The sequence below is a fragment of the Colossoma macropomum genome, unplaced genomic scaffold, assembly GCF_904425465.1.
Source record: "Colossoma macropomum unplaced genomic scaffold, Colossoma_macropomum, whole genome shotgun sequence".
In the NCBI taxonomy this organism is placed as follows: Eukaryota; Metazoa; Chordata; class Actinopteri; order Characiformes; family Serrasalmidae; genus Colossoma; species Colossoma macropomum.
The window spans coordinates 746,584-765,341 of record NW_023494804.1 but is presented as its reverse complement, the minus strand read 5'-3'; the positions used below and the strand labels follow the sequence as shown (position 1 = coordinate 765,341).

At 42.7% G+C, this 18,758-nt stretch overlaps 5 protein-coding genes across 8 annotated transcripts; 1 reads left to right on the top strand and 4 right to left on the bottom strand.

Annotated features, from left to right (window-relative positions):
* Positions 1-1,524: 1,524 nt before the first annotated feature.
* On the bottom strand, positions 1,525-5,823 carry znhit2 (zinc finger, HIT-type containing 2). Its single transcript, XM_036594317.1, has 2 exons — positions 5,693-5,823; positions 1,525-3,318 (listed from the first exon to the last, which is right to left on the bottom strand). The coding sequence occupies exon 2, from the start codon at positions 3,302-3,304 to the stop codon at positions 1,565-1,567; it is 1,740 nt and encodes a 579-aa protein (XP_036450210.1). The 5' UTR covers positions 3,305-3,318; positions 5,693-5,823; the 3' UTR covers positions 1,525-1,564.
* Positions 5,824-6,242: 419 nt separating this feature from the next.
* On the bottom strand, positions 6,243-8,420 carry mrpl49 (mitochondrial ribosomal protein L49). The gene is made up of 4 exons (XM_036594318.1): positions 8,222-8,420; positions 7,393-7,540; positions 6,994-7,118; positions 6,243-6,563 (listed from the first exon to the last, which is right to left on the bottom strand). The coding sequence occupies exons 1-4, from the start codon at positions 8,330-8,332 to the stop codon at positions 6,417-6,419; spliced, it is 531 nt and encodes a 176-aa protein (XP_036450211.1). The 5' UTR covers positions 8,333-8,420; the 3' UTR covers positions 6,243-6,416.
* Positions 8,421-8,527: 107 nt separating this feature from the next.
* faub (FAU ubiquitin like and ribosomal protein S30 fusion b) lies at positions 8,528-13,479 on the top strand. Of its 2 annotated transcripts, none has more exons than XM_036594319.1 (5): positions 8,528-8,634; positions 9,842-9,932; positions 10,604-10,748; positions 12,834-12,889; positions 13,165-13,479. In XM_036594319.1, the coding sequence occupies exons 1-5, from the start codon at positions 8,579-8,581 to the stop codon at positions 13,288-13,290; spliced, it is 474 nt and encodes a 157-aa protein (XP_036450212.1). In that variant the 5' UTR covers positions 8,528-8,578; the 3' UTR covers positions 13,291-13,479. The 2 variants fall into 2 exon arrangements, with proteins under 2 accessions (XP_036450212.1, XP_036450213.1); XM_036594320.1 differs by lacking the exon at positions 8,528-8,634 and adding an exon at positions 9,592-9,628.
* On the bottom strand, positions 13,473-15,066 carry dmac1 (distal membrane arm assembly complex 1). Of its 3 annotated transcripts, none has more exons than XM_036594323.1 (3): positions 14,868-15,066; positions 13,696-13,972; positions 13,473-13,615 (listed from the first exon to the last, which is right to left on the bottom strand). In XM_036594323.1, exons 2-3 carry the CDS (start codon positions 13,889-13,891, stop codon positions 13,542-13,544), a joined length of 270 nt encoding a protein of 89 aa, XP_036450216.1. In that variant the 5' UTR covers positions 13,892-13,972; positions 14,868-15,066; the 3' UTR covers positions 13,473-13,541. The 3 variants fall into 3 exon arrangements, with proteins under 3 accessions (XP_036450216.1, XP_036450214.1, XP_036450215.1); XM_036594321.1 differs by lacking the exon at positions 14,868-15,066 and adding an exon at positions 14,380-14,656; XM_036594322.1 differs by lacking the exon at positions 14,868-15,066 and adding an exon at positions 14,159-14,372.
* Positions 14,808-16,655, bottom strand: LOC118824289 (ubiquinol-cytochrome-c reductase complex assembly factor 3). Its single transcript, XM_036594324.1, has 2 exons — positions 16,468-16,655; positions 14,808-15,269 (listed from the first exon to the last, which is right to left on the bottom strand). Exons 1-2 carry the CDS (start codon positions 16,582-16,584, stop codon positions 15,141-15,143), a joined length of 246 nt encoding a protein of 81 aa, XP_036450217.1. The 5' UTR covers positions 16,585-16,655; the 3' UTR covers positions 14,808-15,140.
* Between the last annotated feature and the right edge of the window lie 2,103 nt (positions 16,656-18,758).

Here is an 18,758-nt window from a genome sequence, read left to right as displayed (position 1 = left end):
TAAAATGTACAAACTGGGACTGAAGCCACTGGATTATCCTATTTCAGTCCAGCGACTCAGAGTCACCCAAACATTCTGCTCCTCTGGAGCTCAATTAATCTGCATGTAAACTCAGTACCTAAAGCAGCTTTTATCATCTGATCACTAAAGTTCAGCCTTTTCTCTCTAAGAGCGACGCAGAGAAACCTGCTGCTGTGTTTGTTCAGCAGAGTTGATCACTGTAATGATCTTCTTACTGGAGAAAAAAGCAGATCCTCTAGAACCCGTACAGAACGCAGCAGCACGGATCCTCACAGCACCAACACAGAGAGCTCATATCCCCCGTTACACACTGCACTGACCGCCTGGATCTGTTAGAGAGAGTTTAAAGCTCTGCTGCTGGTTTTTAAAGCTCTAAATGACCTTAAAGCTCCTGAACGTCTGTCTGTTTATGATCTCAGATCTGCAGATTCTGACCTTCTGAACTCCTTCAGTAAAACACAGAAAACGTGGAGAGACTCTTTCAGTTATTCTGCTTCTAAACTGTGGAGCTCAGTTCAGCTTTTATTAGACAGTCGAGCTCAGAGCTCACTTTTAATAAACACCTGAAAACGCAGCTCTTTAACTCAGAGCTTCAGTAAAACTCTACGGCTCTTTAACTCAGAGCTTCAGTAAAACTCTACGGCTCTTTAACTCAGAGCTTCAGTAAAACTCTACGACTCTTTAACTCAGAGCTTCATTAAACTCTACGACTCTTTAACTCAGAGCTTCAGTAAACTCTACGACTCTTTAACTCGGAGCTTCATTAAACTCTACGACTCTTTAACTCAGAGCTTCAGTAAAACTCTACGACTCTTTAACTCAGAGCTTCAGTAAAACTCTACGACTCTTTAACTCGGAGCTTCATTAAACTCTACGACTCTTTAACTCAGAGCTTCAGTAAAACTCTACGACTCTTTAACTCAGAGCTTCAGTAAAACTCTACGACTCTTTAACTCGGAGCTTCATTAAACTCTACGACTCTTTAACTCGGAGCTTCAGTAAAACTCTACGACTCTTTAACTCAGAGCTTCATTAAACTCTACGACTCTTTAACTCAGAGCTTCATTAAACTCTACGACTCTTTAACTCAGAGCTTCAGTAAAACTCTACGACTCTTTAACTCAGAGCTTCAGTAAAACTCTACGACTCTTTAACTCAGAGCTTCATTAAACTCTACGGCTCTTTGGTCTTCATCTCTTTAATCTGATCTGTTATTTTCTTATATGATCTTAAATTAATACTTATAATTTCTTCTAATAGACTTAATCACCTGTATGTAAAGCACTTTCAGCTGCCACTGGCATGAAAAGAGCTCTATAAATATTAGATATAATTATTTTTATTATTATTTATTTATTATTATTAATCAACACATCATCAAATATCTGTCTGAAATATCAGTCACATCTAAACACCCGACCGATACTGATCATTTTAAGCAGATATCTGCTGATGCCGATATGATTCTGATATCATTTAATAAAACACGCTCTGGCATCAGGATGAAAATGATAAGTTCAGCTTTATTTCATTAGAACTCATTTCAGTCGATCTCCTCTATCAGGGCTCTCCCTCTTCCTTGTCCCTTCCTCCATCCCTCCTCCAGTCCCCTCCTCTCTCTCTCCATCGTCTCCCTCTCCTCTCTCCTCCTGCTGAACTCCCTCCACGTCCAGCGGGCGGAGCTCCTCACGGCATCCGCGTTCTCCTTCACCCACGACTGGAGGAACTCGCACTTCTTCCCCGCCAGAAACAGCTTCCGCCTCCACTCCTCTTCCTCTCTGGTGACGGATGCTCTGGCCTCGCTGAAGGCCGACCGTAGCTGCGACAGAGCGGACAGGGCGTAGCCGACCGGGTCCTCCTTACTCCGCCCGGTCAGGATATGAGCCACGGCCCCTAAAGTTCGGACCGGAGCTTCTGGATCGTCTCTGTCAAGGCGGCCGGCCGAAACGGCGCCCTCTAGAGCCTCAGAGAGCGAGGAGAACGCTCGGGCCGAGCCCAGACTCTCCGACGTCTCCAGAACGGTCCGGCAGAACTCCAGCAGCAGCGCCGACTCTGAGATATCCCCGTTAAACCGACACAGAGAGAACGCGTAGCCGTACAGCGCGTTCACCACGCTGAACTGGACTAAAGGGGAGGGGCTTGAGGAGATGGTGTGGAGGGGCGGGACTTTAGCACTGATGGGTGGAGCAGCAGAGTTTGAGCCTTTCACGCTGTTAGCGTTTCTCGATTTTGGCGTTTTCTTCTGCTTTTTAAGGCTCTGGCTGGACCGTGGGGGAGGCGTAGCCGCTGAAAGCTGTTGTTTTGTCGTGTTTACGTCTTTAGACTGAATTTCGGAAACTTCTTCGGTCTGATTGTCTTCACTTTCCTTCTCGTTCCTTATCCTGTCTTCAGCGTCCATCGTTCCATTTCCACTGGAGCTCCTTCTTTCCTCCCCTGATTGCAGCTCTTCTATAAGCACCTTAGTGTTTTGTTCATGTTCTTCCCACCATGGCCTCCACGGTTCCACCAAACGTGCAGCACCATCTCCCCTCACCAGCTCCTTAAACTTATCCTTATCTCGGGACGGCAGAAGGTTCCACAGCTGTTCTTCTGTTAGAGCGTCTATATTTAGCCCTGAAAGCTTCAGAGCCAGATCCTCATCATCGCTGTCCTCGTCTCCTTCCTCAATCTCTCTGAGTTTCCGCAGGATCTCCAGGATCTCCTCGCTGTGCTCCTCCTTACCGCTCGCCTGAAGTTCTGCCAGTCTGGACAGAAGCTGTAGCGCCTCAGCGTCCTGCTCCGTCACACCTCCTCGGGTTTCCTCCACCAGATCTTTCAGCAGGTTCTCCATCCCTCCGTCAGCGTTAGCGCTGCTCCTCAGCCTCAGGAGGATCTCCTGCATTCTAGACCTTCCCTCCTCTTCTGTCTCGCTCCGACACTTCAGCTCCTCCGACACGCACTCCTTATAGAACTCCTCGGAGCACGCGGAGTGAGCCGGGCTCCGGTAGCACGGCAGCCCACAGTACGGAATGTTACACCTGGGACAGGTATAGCAGGACGGTCTGGATAAACAAAGTCCACACAGTCGGGCTGAAGGTCTGGCTCCGTCTGCACTGCCCGTTCCAGCCGGAGTCAGGAGAGCTTCAGGAGCAGCTCCAACAGGAAGGGAAATTCCGTCCCTGGTTACAGGTTCTGGTTCCGGCTCCGGTTCTGTCCAGTCCCTCAGCTCATCCTCTTTCGGTGTGATGTCGGTCAGTATCGTCCGCACACATGCAGGAATCCTCCGTCTGATCAGGTGGTCCATTTTATGCTGATCATCTGCAGATGAAAAACAACTTTAGCTCAAAAAAATGAATGAAGAACTGAAAATCTTATTCTTAGAACCTTAGAACATCCAGCGTCTACGAGTGTCCAGACTAAACTGTCTTCCTATTCTAATTCTCTGTTCCACCTTAAATGGTTCAGTGGTTTCATTCGGCCCCTGAATAACTGGAATTAGAAGCCGTATAGAAACTCGGCTCAGTTCTTCCATTTCTGGATCTTTTTTATCTAAAATAAAACACTGACGCTCCAAACTGAGAGGAGTGACCAGCAGAACATGAGCAGAACCGACACAGCAGAATCAAACTAAACCCCAAAAACAGAGAATTAAATGTTAATGACTAAAATAGAACTGAGAACAAATTAGTTTACATTACGCTACTTAAGACAGTTCAGATGGTTCTTCAAGGGTTTTCTGTAAAGACTTCTACATAGAACCAAGAATGATCTGTATGCTTAAATGGTTCTTTGCATGGTGACTTGGTTCTTCAGATTGATGGAGAATGTGTTGTATATGGTTCTATATAGAACCAGAGAGGGTTCTTCTGTTGTTATGATGTCAAACTTGTATGTCATTTAGCAGAACCCCTTTTGTTGCTACACCCTTGTCAAAAAGGTTCCATGTAGAACCATATATAACACATTCTTCATCAGTCTGAAGACCCATTTCACCATGCAGAGAACCATTTAATCATGAAATAGTTCTTTGAGTGTTCATAGTTCTATATAGACCCACTGTCTTTACTAAAGAACCCTTGAGGAACCTTTTTAAGTGTGTAGGGCAATAAGACACTGTTTACTGTTACAGTGATCCGTCAGGTGGAATATCGTGAACTGCTGTTTGTGTTTAATCACAGAGAGAATAATTCAGTTCTGTTTATTTGGATTCAGGGCAGCAAAACACTAAATAAAACAGTTTATTTATAGTTTTTCACAGTATTTTTACAATGTGGCAACACTGATTATTATTCTTTGTGTTTTCCAGCTGATCAGATAATAATCATTATACACTTTTTAAAAGGCTGAACGATTGATCCTGTTTACATTGAAATCACAATTCGAAAGAGTGCAATTTTCAAATCATACGAGCTGCAGATTTAATTATATCCTGATTTATTCAGCCCTGTTTCAGTCTGACACACTGACACACCGTTCAAGGGTCACACCTGAAGAAAATATACACGCTCGACTTCTTGAGGATAAAAACACCTGGAGCTTCATTTATAAAAAATAATCGCATTTAAGTAATAACTGCAGCATTGGTCAGAAAAATTACAATATTCTACCCAAACTGTCAGTTACATTAAGCATCCACACACCAGCAATGGAGCTGATTCAGTCTAATAAAGTCAGTTTTTGTCTGTTCAATAATAAAATAAGATCAGAAAAATGGAATTCCCATGATGCATCGTCTACTGCAAAAAAAGTCTTTAAATATCATGATATTATATTTTCGCCCAGCTCTGTACAAACTTCTCAGCACTGTGTTTAAGTACATATGACTCAAAGGGAAACTCCATCTATTTTCCAGAATTCCCCCATAATCAGCTGGTTGAGATGTAGTGGTTCAGAGTGGTTCAGAGTGGTTTGGTGTGAAACGCTCTGTTCTAGATAAACTGACTGAGTCAGAACTGTTCACAGTGGTGGTGATAGGAACCAGACGTCCACCTCTAAAAGCTCCCTCACAGAAAGTTCCTACATGAAATGGTTATGAATTCACTGCCTGATGACTGAGACACTGTTTTATGATAGTTGTGAGAACTTAAACTCCATTCATGGTGGAGGGATACATGCAGGGCGCTGTGAGGCAAAATAGTCCCCAAAGAAAACTTATTATTTCAGATTTTCCACTATTTTCCATCATCAACATTCCATATAAACTCAGAAGACTCGTGTAGGTTCACTGGTGGTTCTGGATAGTAAATAAAATGTCTATATTTGTGTTGTAGTCATGGCGACCCCTGGTTCCTATCACCACCACTGTAAAGACACCTGAACCATTTCACACCAAACCACTCTGAATCTCTCTGATTACACCTCACACACTGAATTATGGGGGAATTTTGGAAAATTGGTGGCGTTTCCCTTTAATAAATGTAACTAGTTCCGCAATTAAAGCTGATGAGCGTCAGTTTCTTAAATGATGTAATAATATTCCTCCATCTGTCCGGGAAACGTTTCCAAAGCGAGCACCGTCATTACTGGAGGATTCCGTTCCACCTTAAATGGTTTAAGGTGAAAAGCTGAGATGCTCCTCAGTAAACTGTCCGCGCGGGTTTTAAAGCAGCGCATTGACTCAAAAACAGCGGGTGAATTCGCTCCTCTCTGTTTATTTAGCGATTTATAAACTCAATGCTTTTTATTTACTCACGCGCTGTTTCGGCATCCGCGCGAGGGGCTCAGATTGATGACGCACATTAAACACAAAAGCGGAGCCTTCTTGCGCGCCGAGCGGCGTTATATTTACGCAGCTTCGCCTATAAGTTCAAACGGCTTCGTTTGGAGACTTTTATACACTTTCAGTTCACCGATTTCCTCTTTTCTGCACTGTGATTTTTATGTTGACTCAACTATCATAATATCATAAAAACAGATTATTTCTGTTGGAGTTTCTTAATATAAAAATGTATTCCAGACTGATTAATTAGCTACTGTACTAATAATAATTCATATATGTGTGTGTGTTATAGGGCTGAAGAATTAATTTCTTTTATATCAAATTCACAAATTTAAGAGTGAATTTTTCAAATCAGAAAAGCTGCAATTTTAATTCTAAATGATTTATTCAGCTGTTTCAGTCTGATTCAGCGTCCAGGAGGCAAAAATAAAAGCTTGAGGTTCGTTTATAATAAAAGATTGCATTTAAATCTCGATCACAATATGAATCTACCAGCAGTGGAGTTAATCAGGTCTGAAGTCAGTGATGATAAAAGGCTTTTATTTATTGTTATTTCAGTTTTTCAGGTGCATCAAATAAACAGGTATATTTACATGTTTTACACAGAAACACAAACAACTGGAAAACGTACAGAGCGCTGATTAGACGCTGCTTCACTGTGTGTCTGATCCTCCGGTGGCTCTGATGGTCTGAACAGTCAGAACCCTCTCTGGATCAGCCACGCCTTCAGCTCCTTATCGAACTGCCCCTTAATCCGGACGGCGCCGGTCACCTCGTTCACCTGCGTCGGCGTCTCTCTGCCTGTGAGCTGCTGCAGGAACTCCTTCACATCCTTATTCAGAGCCTGGAGACACAGACAGACAGACACACACACACACACACACACACACACACACACACACACACACAGAGTTTCTTTAGGAAGAATAATCAATCTGCAGACAGTCAGACACCGAACCAGCAGGTCCCTTATAAAGGTTTAACGCTCAAAGAACCATCTGTATGTTTAAATGAAAAACCTTAACCTTGTAATGATAACGGAACCCTTTTTAGTGCTAGAACCATATGCAACACATTCTCCATCATTCTGAAGAACCATTTCACCATGTAAAGAACCATTTAATCATACAAATGGCTCTATATAGAACTCGTGGTTCTAAATAGAACCATCGCCTTTACTGAAGAACCCTTGAAGAACCATCTTTAAGACTGTATGATAATAACTGTGTGATTATAATTTTGATGTTAAAACTGCATTTTAAAGCTAAACTCACCCAAATATCTCCCTCCACTTTGCGCACTAACGTGCTCTTCTGGTTCCCGTGTTTGATATCGGAGTAGACGGGAACGTTGTGCATTCTGGAACGTCGGATCATGTACGGCAGGGAAGGCGGCATCTCTGTATGAAGATTATACGCAGATATGAATATGATTAATTAAAAAATGAACAAGACTGTCGACCACATAAGAGTGTGAGTGTGTTTACACTTAATGATCTGATCACTGCAGAAAATCAGATATTGATCAGATTATTTGGTGTATGTAAACACACTCACTGATAAACCCACATTTCTATCTTTTGTTCTGTTCATCATTTTTAACCTCAGTGTCAGACTCAGTATGAGGGGGATGACGTGTAAAGTGCGACTCTAAGGTTCCTCCTCTGTGTTTACCTGATGGTGGGGTCCACCCTGACGGAGCACAACCATCATGTTTTGGGGGCGAAGGGATCCGTGATGGAGGAATGAGTCTCTCTACGTATTCATACTCCTCCACAGACTCCTCTACCGCTCCCCGTGCTCCAGCGCTGCTGTGCTCTGACTGACAGCAGAGAAAATAAAAATACTGATTAATAAATGAGAAGCTGCGTCGTAATCAGACGCCACAGAAATCAGTCAACCGGCACTCTAACATCCCATAATATTTATCTATGATATTTATAAACGTATACACATGATCTTCAAGGGTTCTATGGTTCTATTTAGAGTCACGAGTTCTATACAGAACCATTTGCATGCTGGTTCTGATTGAGACTATAACAACAGAAGAACCGTTTTCAAAAAGGTTCTACATAGAACCATATAGAACACATTCTCCATCAATCTGAAGAACCACTTTCACCATGTAAAGAGCCAAATGGTTCTATACAGAACTCATAAACAGAACCATTGTCTTTACTAAAGAACCGTATGTTCTAACACTGAAGACCCTCAAAATGTTCTAAAACATCCACCAGTTTGCAGCAAAGTAAACAAACAGGAATTTGATTCTTTAATTTATGACGTATCTGATTTATTACAGCAGCATTCACACATTAGGAAACGCAAAACACACTAAAAACCACTAAGTTGAATTGTCCGTTCCACCTTAAATGCTGCAGCAGTTACAGGCGCTTCAGGCGCCACAATGTAACTGCTGCACCAGTTAAGGTGGAACGGACAATTCGCGAATGAGCTTTACTAGGCTCTAAAAATACAGAAATGAAATATACACTGAACTCACACGTAAACAAGCTGCAACATTCGCCGCGAGTCCAGCCGGAGAAGCGACTCTGCTCCTGATTAAACCAGCAGGACCCAAAGTCACAAACGCGCTCCTAAAGGGCGCCGCCATTTTACCACCGGAGCAGACGGAGCTTTCATTTCCCACCTGTTTTCAGACGAACGTTGACCCGAAGGCGGGAGGGCGGGGCCTGACGGAACACAGGTGGGAAAAATCGTTTTGCGATCAAATTCGCTTAACAGAAACGACACATACTTTTAATTATTATTTTTTATTTTTCATATTTTAGTAAAAGGAAGCAATATTTTATTATTTCTAACAAATTTGACAATAAAATTGTGAGAAAAACATTCGCGCATGCGCTGTAGAACACATCCCTTTGCCCACGTTCGTAGTTGGCGTGTGGATTTGTGGTGAGTTCGTCGTTTTGTTTATTAAGATTTTAGTCCTGATTTTAGTCATAAATGAGATGTAATGACCGAAACATACAGAGACTAATATCACTCTGCGTTAGAACAGCGGGAATAAGCGAACAGGCTGATCTGAGGATTAAAACGAGGATAAATGAGTTCGAGAACACCGCGAGTCTTTTAGCAAATAAGCAGATTATTAAGACTCGGAACGCGGAATGTTTGTGCAGTTAGAGGAATTTTATACACATAAATAACCAGATTGCTTTAATAGACGAACAACAAAAGTTGTTTTTTATTTCAAAATAAAAGACCTGCCTGATGTCGATGATTATATTGCCTTTTAAAACTGAGTTTAAAGTGGAAAAGGAAAAAAAACACAAATGAAGTTACCTGGCAGTTTTAGGGGCCACAGTCACAAAACGCTAAAAGGAAATTTTTTAAAGTGCCTTTATATCTTAAATACATACTTTATTATTCTTAAAATGATTAATTGTTTTGATTTCTTTTGTACCGTATTTCTTAAGAACTGTTATAAGAGCGAGTGGCATTCTCAAAAATGTTATTGATGTTATTAAATATTTTCTTAATCTTACAACCGTCTCAGTTATGCAGCCTTATTCTGTGAGAACTGACCAGGTAAACCTCTTAAACTGCAACTTCTGATAGGTTTCACAAAATATAATTGTTAAAATTGACCAGTGAGGATCCTGCATAACTGATATGATTAAAATCAATAACTGGTTGATGAAAATATGGTATGTATGATATTCATGGTCTACAGAACAAATAATCTATAGCCTACAAACAAAAACAAGTCAGATTTTGTTTAGAAAATATTGGAACATAATTTTTTTAATGAGAATTACATTAAAGAACACTGGACCTCGTTCTCCAAACTCTGCTTAAGAAGAAAGACTCTGATTCACTGATGTTCTCTAATGTGGGGTTTGTTCTTAGGTAAGAACAGAATCTACACACACTCAAGAGCACAAAGGTGAGAGCAGTTCTGCGCTTTAAGAACACGTCATGAATCTGACGGAGACTTTTTCTTAGAACCTTTCTCAAGAACACACTTAAGAACAGGAAGATGTTGGAGAACGAGGCCCAATCTTAGTTTTTGTCTTAAGATGCTTTTTAAAGTATTTTCTAAGAAAATCTTTCGTGAGTCCAGCTGTCGGTTCTGATGACAGATGTTCTTGTGTTTCAGTGTAAACAGGCTGAAGATGCAGCTGTTCGTGAGAGCTCAGAGCTTACACACCGTTGAGGTGGACGGATCAGAGACCGTCGCTCACATCAAGGTGAACCTTAAACATCAACGTTCTGCAGTGAGATTTCATTAAAAGTTAATGATACAAAATAACAAACACCAGACTCAGTGGCCGTTTTATTAGAAACACCTACACACAGTTTATCCTCCCCTCTACAGCATTTATCATCGGTCAGTTTCTGACCACAGGGCTGCGTTTGTCCAGATATTATTGGGAGATGGGCAGTTTATATACACATCAGTGTCAGTGCTGGGTTAGGAGGACCGTCCGCCCAAAATGATCCAGACAAGAGCGGCTCTGTGGTCCAAATCTGACCACTAATTAAGGACTAATGCAGGGGTCACCAGTTTTATCCACTAAAGGCTGGAGTAGCTAAATAGTAAATAATAAATAATAATAATATCATGTTTAATACACACACTGCCTTTCACTAAACTAAAGACGCTCTATGTTGGGAGCTCTGCTGCAGCTCTTCATTCCAGTCAATCAGAGACTCACAGTTTTCAGACTGTTGATTAGTTAGATGAGCAGCTTCTGTTTGGTCAGCCTGTGTGGATGAGACTGGTGACCCCTGACCGGCAGTCTGTACACCTGTATAGTGGAAGATAGGTGTTTCTGATAAACTGGCCAGGTATGATGTGGTATTTGTTATTTTGTCCAAACCCTCAATTTGTGTGACGTGTTTTCTCTCCGGTCTGTAGGCCCAGATCGAGGCGCTGGAGGGTCTGTCCTGTGATGATCAGATCCTGACCCTCCGCGGGACCCCGCTGCAGGACGAGGCTCTGATCGGTCAGTCCGGGATCGAAGAGTTCAGCACTATCGAGGTCTCATCACGACTGCTGGGAGGTAAACGGACTTAACTTTGAGTGATGCTCAACACTTCAGACTCAGAGAGAACACTGGTAAACACCTGTGTGGGATTAATCACAGCCTGCTCTTATTAATGTCTTCAGACTTCAAAAGGAACATTACACTTCAAAAACAATACTCTTATTAATAGAGCTGCGCAATATGACAGTATTTATTGTTATCGTGTTAAATTACATCACAGCATGCTTTTGTATATCCTGGAAATCGCCAGTACTTAAAAACACTTCAGCTGCTCGTTTAATTAAGAAGATCATCTTTAGTTCCGTTTCACTGGATTTGGTGCAGCACAGTGTGTGAAATGTTGAATACAGAACGCTGGATTCATAGTTTTTGATAGTATTTTTTACAGGTGGTGCTACTTCGTTCTTCAAGAGTTCTTTAGTAGAGAAAATAGTTCTGTAAAGAACCATGAACACTCAAAGAACACCGCATGATTAAATGGTTCTCTGCATGGTGAAATGGTTCTTCAGATTGATGGCAAATGTGCATGAATGTATTATAGCCTGTTCTATCTAGAACCTTTTGGGGGAAAAAAACAAAAGGGTTCTTCTATTGGTGCAAGCTTAACATTGTAACAATAAAAGAACCCTTTTGGGTGCTATATAGAACCATCTATAGGACATTTCTTCATCGGTCTGAAGAACCACTTCATCATTCAGAGAATCATTTAATTCTCTAATTCACTATTTTCTTTACTATAGAACCTTTTTTTTACGAATGTCCAGCTAAATCTGTGTGTGTTCGACTGTCGTGCTGCTCTACTGTATGTAAGGCTTACACAGTAGATTAAAGATGAAAACATAATAGCTGCGTCTAAAAGACAGAAAACAAAGAAGCTCCACTTGGTCATCATTCATGTCCGCAGCCTGAAGTGCAGCTGGGAGTGGATCTTCAGATTCCAGGCATTTGGGAATCAAAAGTTCACTTTGAAGCCGTGGACTTGAGACGTGGTTCCGTAAAGTACCATTAAAGTTTTTCCACACCAGAACACACATAGACTGCGGGATATTCTGCAGTCACTGTCTAAACCGCCTGTTTGAAATATACATCCTCAACCCCCACATCAGTAGATTCATAGATTGGAAATAGTTGATTAGACAGACAAGTTCTTGCTTGGTTTACATCTTACTTGACAGACGGCCTCCATTTTAGTGTAAGTGGAGAGTTTCTGAGCGTAGTGTAGTATGGTGTCCCCCAGGGCTCTGTTTTAGGGCCCCTACAGTTCTCCCTTATTTACAGCCCCTAAACAGTGTTGCCTTTAACTTACATGCTGATGAAACTCGGTTGTACGTCAGTGCAGCGAGATTCAGACACAGCTGTAAAGCCATAAAAGCCATAAAAGCCTGGATGACTTGGAACTTCATCCTGATAAAACATCAGTGGCTGTTGGGTCCAAAGTCTGTTCACAGTAAGGCTGCAGATTTTATCCTTGACCTACATGGTCGCCGCCTTATTAGCCCGTTACCTAGCAACAACCGCCAGCAACAACATACAATCAACTATAACAAATTGAGCAAATTGGTTGGCTTTAAAAATATTGCTCTGATTAAATTCTGAATGACTGTCCTGCACTTTAACTTCGAAAGGAACATTACACTTTAAAAATACTACATTTAGAGCTGGAGCTGATCAGTCTAACTATTTATAGTTATCAAAAGATACATTACAGTACGCTTTTCTGAGTGTATCGTGGATATAGTACTTAAAAACACTTCCAAACTGCTTGTTTGATTAAAAACCAGCCTCATTAGTTCTGTTTAACTGGATTTAGTCCAGCATGGTGTGTGAAATGTTGAATACAGAGTATTGGATTCACAGTTTTTGATAGTATTTTTAAATGTGGAGCTACTTTATCTGTTCCAACTTATTAAATGTCAGAAAAAATAAACGTCATGGGTCGTGAGAACTTCTTAAAGTGTCATGATGTTACATTTTTGCCCAGATCTACTTGTCCTTCAAATGGACTGAGGTTTGTTGAGCTTAGAAAAGCAAAGCAATCCAAAACTGAATGATAAATATCTGTAACGAAACATTCATACATGAACATCTTCCCTTCCGCAGGTAAAGTCCACGGTTCTCTGGCCAGAGCCGGTAAAGTCAGAGGACAGACACCCAAGGTACCCCATCATTTACATCATTTACATCACAGAGAACAATCATTTTAAACGGGTGTTGATTGTCTAAGTGAAAATAAGTGAACACACTTCATTTTTGTACACAATGACTTTATCTGCTGAATTTAACACAGAGGAAAAAAAATAAAGGGTGGCCTGTGCAAAAGTTATGGCACATTTTATATTCGTTATCTTTTTTCCACCGTATTAAACTCAGCAGTTAAACAGAAAACATCTAAGATTTTACATGAACGACTCTTATTCCTGTTTTTTTTCAGGTGGACAAGCAGGAGAAAAGGAAGAAAAAGACAGGCAGAGCCAAGAGGAGGATTCAGTACAACCGCCGCTTCGTCAACGTCGTTCCAACGTTCGGCAAGAAGAAGGGACCAAACGCCAACTCTTAAAACCGCTTAATCCCCTCACTAAACTGTGTTGGTGATGCTTTACTGATGACTTCTGATCACAGCAGCTGAATCTAAATCCTCTCTCCATTTGTGTAATTTTGTGGTTTCATGTTTGTATCTGATTTCGTGGCACTGCCAGATGGACAGATTGGTTCTTTAGCAGCAAAATAAAAATGAAATTCATCGCTTCATGACTTTATTATTTTTTACATCGTCTATAAGATCACACATCTACGCGTCCGCTGCTCTGATCATGTGTCCTTGGTTTTCTTGGTGGCTTTTCCCACCGGATCCATAATGACCACCATACCCCAGGCAGCCAGACCTGCAGAGGGAAACAACACCTGATATCAGTCACTGCAGAAGCTCTCGCTCACCGCTGGAAGACCAGAGGACGGTTCTGACCTGAGGCGAAGACGATCTGAGCCACCGTGCCCATCGACGTGGGTCCTCCGTGCCGCATCGTCCTCCGGGCCGCCTGGTACACGTAGCCTGCGGAGAGGATCAGAGCGGAACCGGAGAGGAGCCGGCAGCTCCAGCAGCTCCCAAACAGAGCGGGTGAGGAGGAGGATGGAGGAGCAGCAGAAGGAGGTGCTGACATTGAGGAGCTGCTGATGAATCCTCACTGCTGTCGCTTTGGCTCCTGTGGAGGCCTCTCAGCGTTTCCGATAAAGTGGCCACACTGTAAACACAGCAGAACGACTTAAAACTCAGTAAATTAAACATCTGATTTTACTGATTTTCAACTTCTAACAAACTATCTGGGTGATTAATAATAATAATAGTTTTATTTATAAAGCACTTTTAATGCCGGTGGAGCTCAAAGTGCTGGGAGAGAGGGGGGGTCATGTTTATTTTATATTCGTACCTTAAAATGCAGCTTCAGTTAAATAATCCGTTCCACCTTAAATGGTGACTCGGTGTAACTGCTGCAGCGTTTAAGGTGGAACGGAACAGGCTAATAAACCAGCTAACTTCGCTTTGAGCTTCTTTTCTTAATTTCAGCGGCGATTCGACCCGATTCGCTCGGTTCAGCGTGAAAATCCGTTTAATAATCCGATTTTAAAAGTGTTTAATTTGATTCCTCACCGCGCGGAGCGACGGCAGCATCCGGGGCTCTGACCGCTCACAGCCACTCAACCAGCTCTCTTACTGAAACGATTTCAGTTATTTATTCAGCTCTCTTTTAATAAAATCGGATTTTAGTTGTTTATTCAGCTCTTTTTTTAATAAAATCTGTTTTTTGTTGTTTTTGAGCTGAAACTCCTCGAGCTTTTGCCGTTTTCAGTATGTGACCTCTGCACACAGGAAACACTTAACACCTTCCTGCGCGTCAGCAGCGCGCACAGTTTGCGCAGACCGTAACTTCGCATTAAAACTTTGTCAAATTATTAAAAATAAAGAATTAAATAAAATTAAGTTAAATAGTTTGATGGGGCCAGTTTATAGATATGTATGTGTAGTTTATCACACTGGTGTAGCTCAAATTCAAATAACCTCACAATGAGTTTATAAACTGAGTTTATAATTAATTTACTGAGTTTTACAGAGAAATTAAAGCTTTAATTCAGTCTCACCAAACAGGCCTGGTTCAGTCACAGCAATCACAGGCAGTCAGAACAGAGCGCAGCACAGACGAATGACTCTATCTACAGACATTTTAGACGCTGAGATAATTAAATAACCAGTCTTTCATTACTGTCTCTTTCCACACTGCAGGGCCGGAGATGTGCGATGGCTGAAGGTCAGGAGATGTGGAGATGACCAGCAAGGCCCCGTGTTTTTACATGTTCCTCCAGTTCACTGAGGATTACGGTGGAACTCCTGTATTCACCGGAAACTCGTCCTCTTCATTTCCGGCTCCCGAATCCTCGGGCGATGTTGTCGTCGGTCTCCGCGGCCTCTTTCAGGACCTGCATCATCAGAGCGTTCCTTTTCCTGCTCTCCTCCATCCGCGCTGGACTGGACTCGGGCAGGTTCTGTTGGGGAAAAATATTGAAACATTATCGTAACCTGAACAAATATGATGACCAATGGAACCATCCAGCTTCAGTGACCAGGAGACGTTCTCCAGCTAGCAGGTTCAGTTCAGCCGGATAACCTGAGCCCAATTTCAAGTCTGCACATTAAGAGAAGAGGTCAAGGTCATTCCTACTGGACAGTGGTGTCTTTGGGCCCATCCAGCTGAGACATGTGGTGTGGAACGTACACAGGATCCCGAGTCCCATCATCATTAATGAAAGCGCCTCTGGAGCTGTTAGAGCTGGAAAACACTCACCTGTGCAGGTAGACTACAGCAGTGGTTCTCAAACTGACCTCCAGATGGTCCACATATTTGCTCAATCCTGTATTGTTCAACCTTCCTCCTGGAGATCTAGGGTTAGTTCTACATCCCAGATTAGGGCTCAGTGATGGGCTTGAAAGCCAATTCCTCTTAATTTCTACATAATTAAACGGTTTAGGTGTAAACAGAGCGGTTCAGAGTGGTTTGGTGTGAAACGCTCCGTTCTAGATAAACTGACCGAGTCAGAACTGTTCACGGTGGTGGTGATAGGAACCAGACGTCCACCTCTAAAAGCTCCCTCACAGAAAGTTCCTACATGAAATGGTTATGAATTCACTGCCTGATGACTGAGACACTGTTTTATGATAGTTTAGAGAACTTAAACTCCATTCATGGTGGAGGGATACATGCAGGGCGCTGTGAGGCAAAATAGTCCCCAAAGAAAACTTATTATTTCAGATTTTCCACTATTTTCCATCATCAACATTCCATATAAACTCAGAAGACTCGTGTAGGTTCACTGGTGGTTCTGGATAGTAAATAAAATGTCTATATCTGTGTTGTAGTCATGGCGACCCCTGGTTCCCATCACCATCACTGTAAAGACATCAGAACCATTTCACACCAAACCGCTCTGAATCTCTCTGGTTACACCTCACACACTGAATTATGGGGGAATTTTGGAAAATAGGTGGAGTTTCCCTTCAGCTAGTCAGGAAATCCAGCAGCAGTGCAGGAACATTACTGGGTGGTTCTAAACTCACTCTGTCTGCAGCTCTGCTGAACTAAAATCACCTTCAGCTGTTACTGAAGGTGATTACTGATAGTACTGGTGATTGTTTTCTCAGTGTGAGGGTCCTGGAGACACCGCGAGCTCATTCCACCTTCATTACCTTCAGTATTTCTCTTTTTCTCTCCTCTCCAGGTGCCACAGTGTTCCACATCCCGATCCCGGTTCCTAAAGCCGCGAGAGCCGCCACGCAGGCCATGATGGTCCTCATGGAGCTCATGATGGACCCGCTCGCTGTGTGTTTACTCCATTAACGCGGCGCTTCTTTTCCCACCCGCTTTCCGGTCTCCCGCGCTGCGATTGGCTGGTGGTTCGTACTCACGCGCAGGACGATGGGTGGGGCCTGCCGCATTACAGGTGGAGTGTAGCGCAGGTCATTATGGGTAACTGTTATTATACAACTTTTTTTTTTGACTGCGCTCAAAAGCAGGGCGGTCAGTGGTCGGTAGGGGGCGGTGTTTCCGCAGAACTGAGGAACAGTGTTTGGTTAATGTTTTCTCGTTAATTAAAGCAGCAGATAAAAAACTGAACAGCAGAATAAATTCACACATTCTAAATCACATTAAAACCCTCTGCCTTTAATTACCCTGATGCCTTCAGTGTTTGTGATGTAAATCAGCAGCACAGACAGGAAAACCATCAAAACATCTCAGAAACCATTAAAGGTCCTGCTGGTTCCTGCTGGTGCCACGGATGGTGTTGTGTGTTCTCCTGATGGGTTGATATCACAGTGTAAAGGACTCTAATGGTTTAACAGCTGTTCTGATTATAGATTATAGTTTCCTAATGGAGCTAAATCTGTCCTACAGGAAACTATGGTCTCTAATGGTAACCATTAAGCCAATTCCCATTAGAAAGTGTTTAATTCTAATTGCTGTAATGGTCTTTTATCAGCAGAGTGTTTGTTCTGTGAGCTGATTGGTCAGTTCCTCCTGACTCTGAGCTCCAATAACAGACTGTTTAACCTCCTCAGTCCCCAAACTCAGCACTGTAAACACTGACAGTGTTTGGTTCACTCTTAAAAAGATTCTTCAAGGGTTCTTTAGTTAAGACAGTGGTCTATGTAGAACAATAAACACTCAAAGAACCATTTGCATGCTTAAAGGGTTCTCTGCATGGTGAAATGGTTCTTCAAGTGGAGAATGTGTTGTACATGGTTCTGTATAGCACCAAAAAGTGTTCTACTATTGTTAGGATTCAAGCTTGTAACAATAGAAGAACAATATACTACACGTTCTCCATCAATCTGAAGAACCATTTCACCATGAAGAGAACCATTTAAGCATGGAAAGGGTTCTGAGTGTTCATGGTACAGCAGCACCTGCTGCTTAATTTAGAGGACACTTGCACATGCATGTTTCAACAGTGGACATTGATTGGTCAGTCAGTGACTCAGTCAGTCAGTCAGTGACTCAGTCAGTCAGTCAGTCTATCAGTCAGTCTATCCGTCACTCAGTCAGTCAGTGAATCAGTCAGTCTATCCGTCACTCAGTCAGTCGGTGACTCAGTCAGTCGGTGACTCAGTCAGTCAGTGACTCAATCAGTCAGTCAGTCAGTCTATCAGTCAGTCAGTCAGTCGGTGACTCAGTTAGTGACTCAGTTAGCCAGTCAGTGACTTTGTCAGTCAGTCAGTGAGTCAGTCAATGATTCAGTCAGTGACTCAGTCAGCCAGTCAGTGACTTTGTTAGTCAGTTAGTGAGTCAGTCAATGATTCAGTCGGTCAGTCAGTGACAGACTGGGGTGTATGATGCAGGCAGCCTTCTTAAACTAACTGTATTTACAAATCTGTGTATTTTTATCTTCATTTCTTGCTCATTTTCATGATGTATCTGCTACACTGAGAACGCTGCAGTGGCTCGTTAGTAAAACTGTGACCGGCTACTCTCACTGACCACCGATGGGAGACAGAAAAGCCCACCGACTCTCTGAGGCTGACCTGCTGGACTGTCCAGCCAAAACCAACAAATTAGCAAACAGTGCTGTTCTACCAAACACCACCAGATGGCGCTGAAGTGCTGATTGATCCTTTGAGCTTTTACACGCTCATCTGGATCTCACCTGTATGTATGTGTAGGTGGTTGGGGGGGGGCTGTGTGTGGGGGGGGGGCTGAGTGGTGATAATGTGTTTCTATCACAGACGGATCTGCAGCAGAACGTTCCTCATCAGAGCCACTCAGACTGCAGCTCTATAACACCACATGACTCACACACTCTCACACACACACACTCTCACACACTCTCTCACACACACACTCACACTCTCACACACACACTCTCACACACTCACACACTCTCACACACACACACACTCACACTCTCACACACACACACTCTCACACACTCTCACACTCTCACACACACACACACACTCACACACACACTCTCACACACACA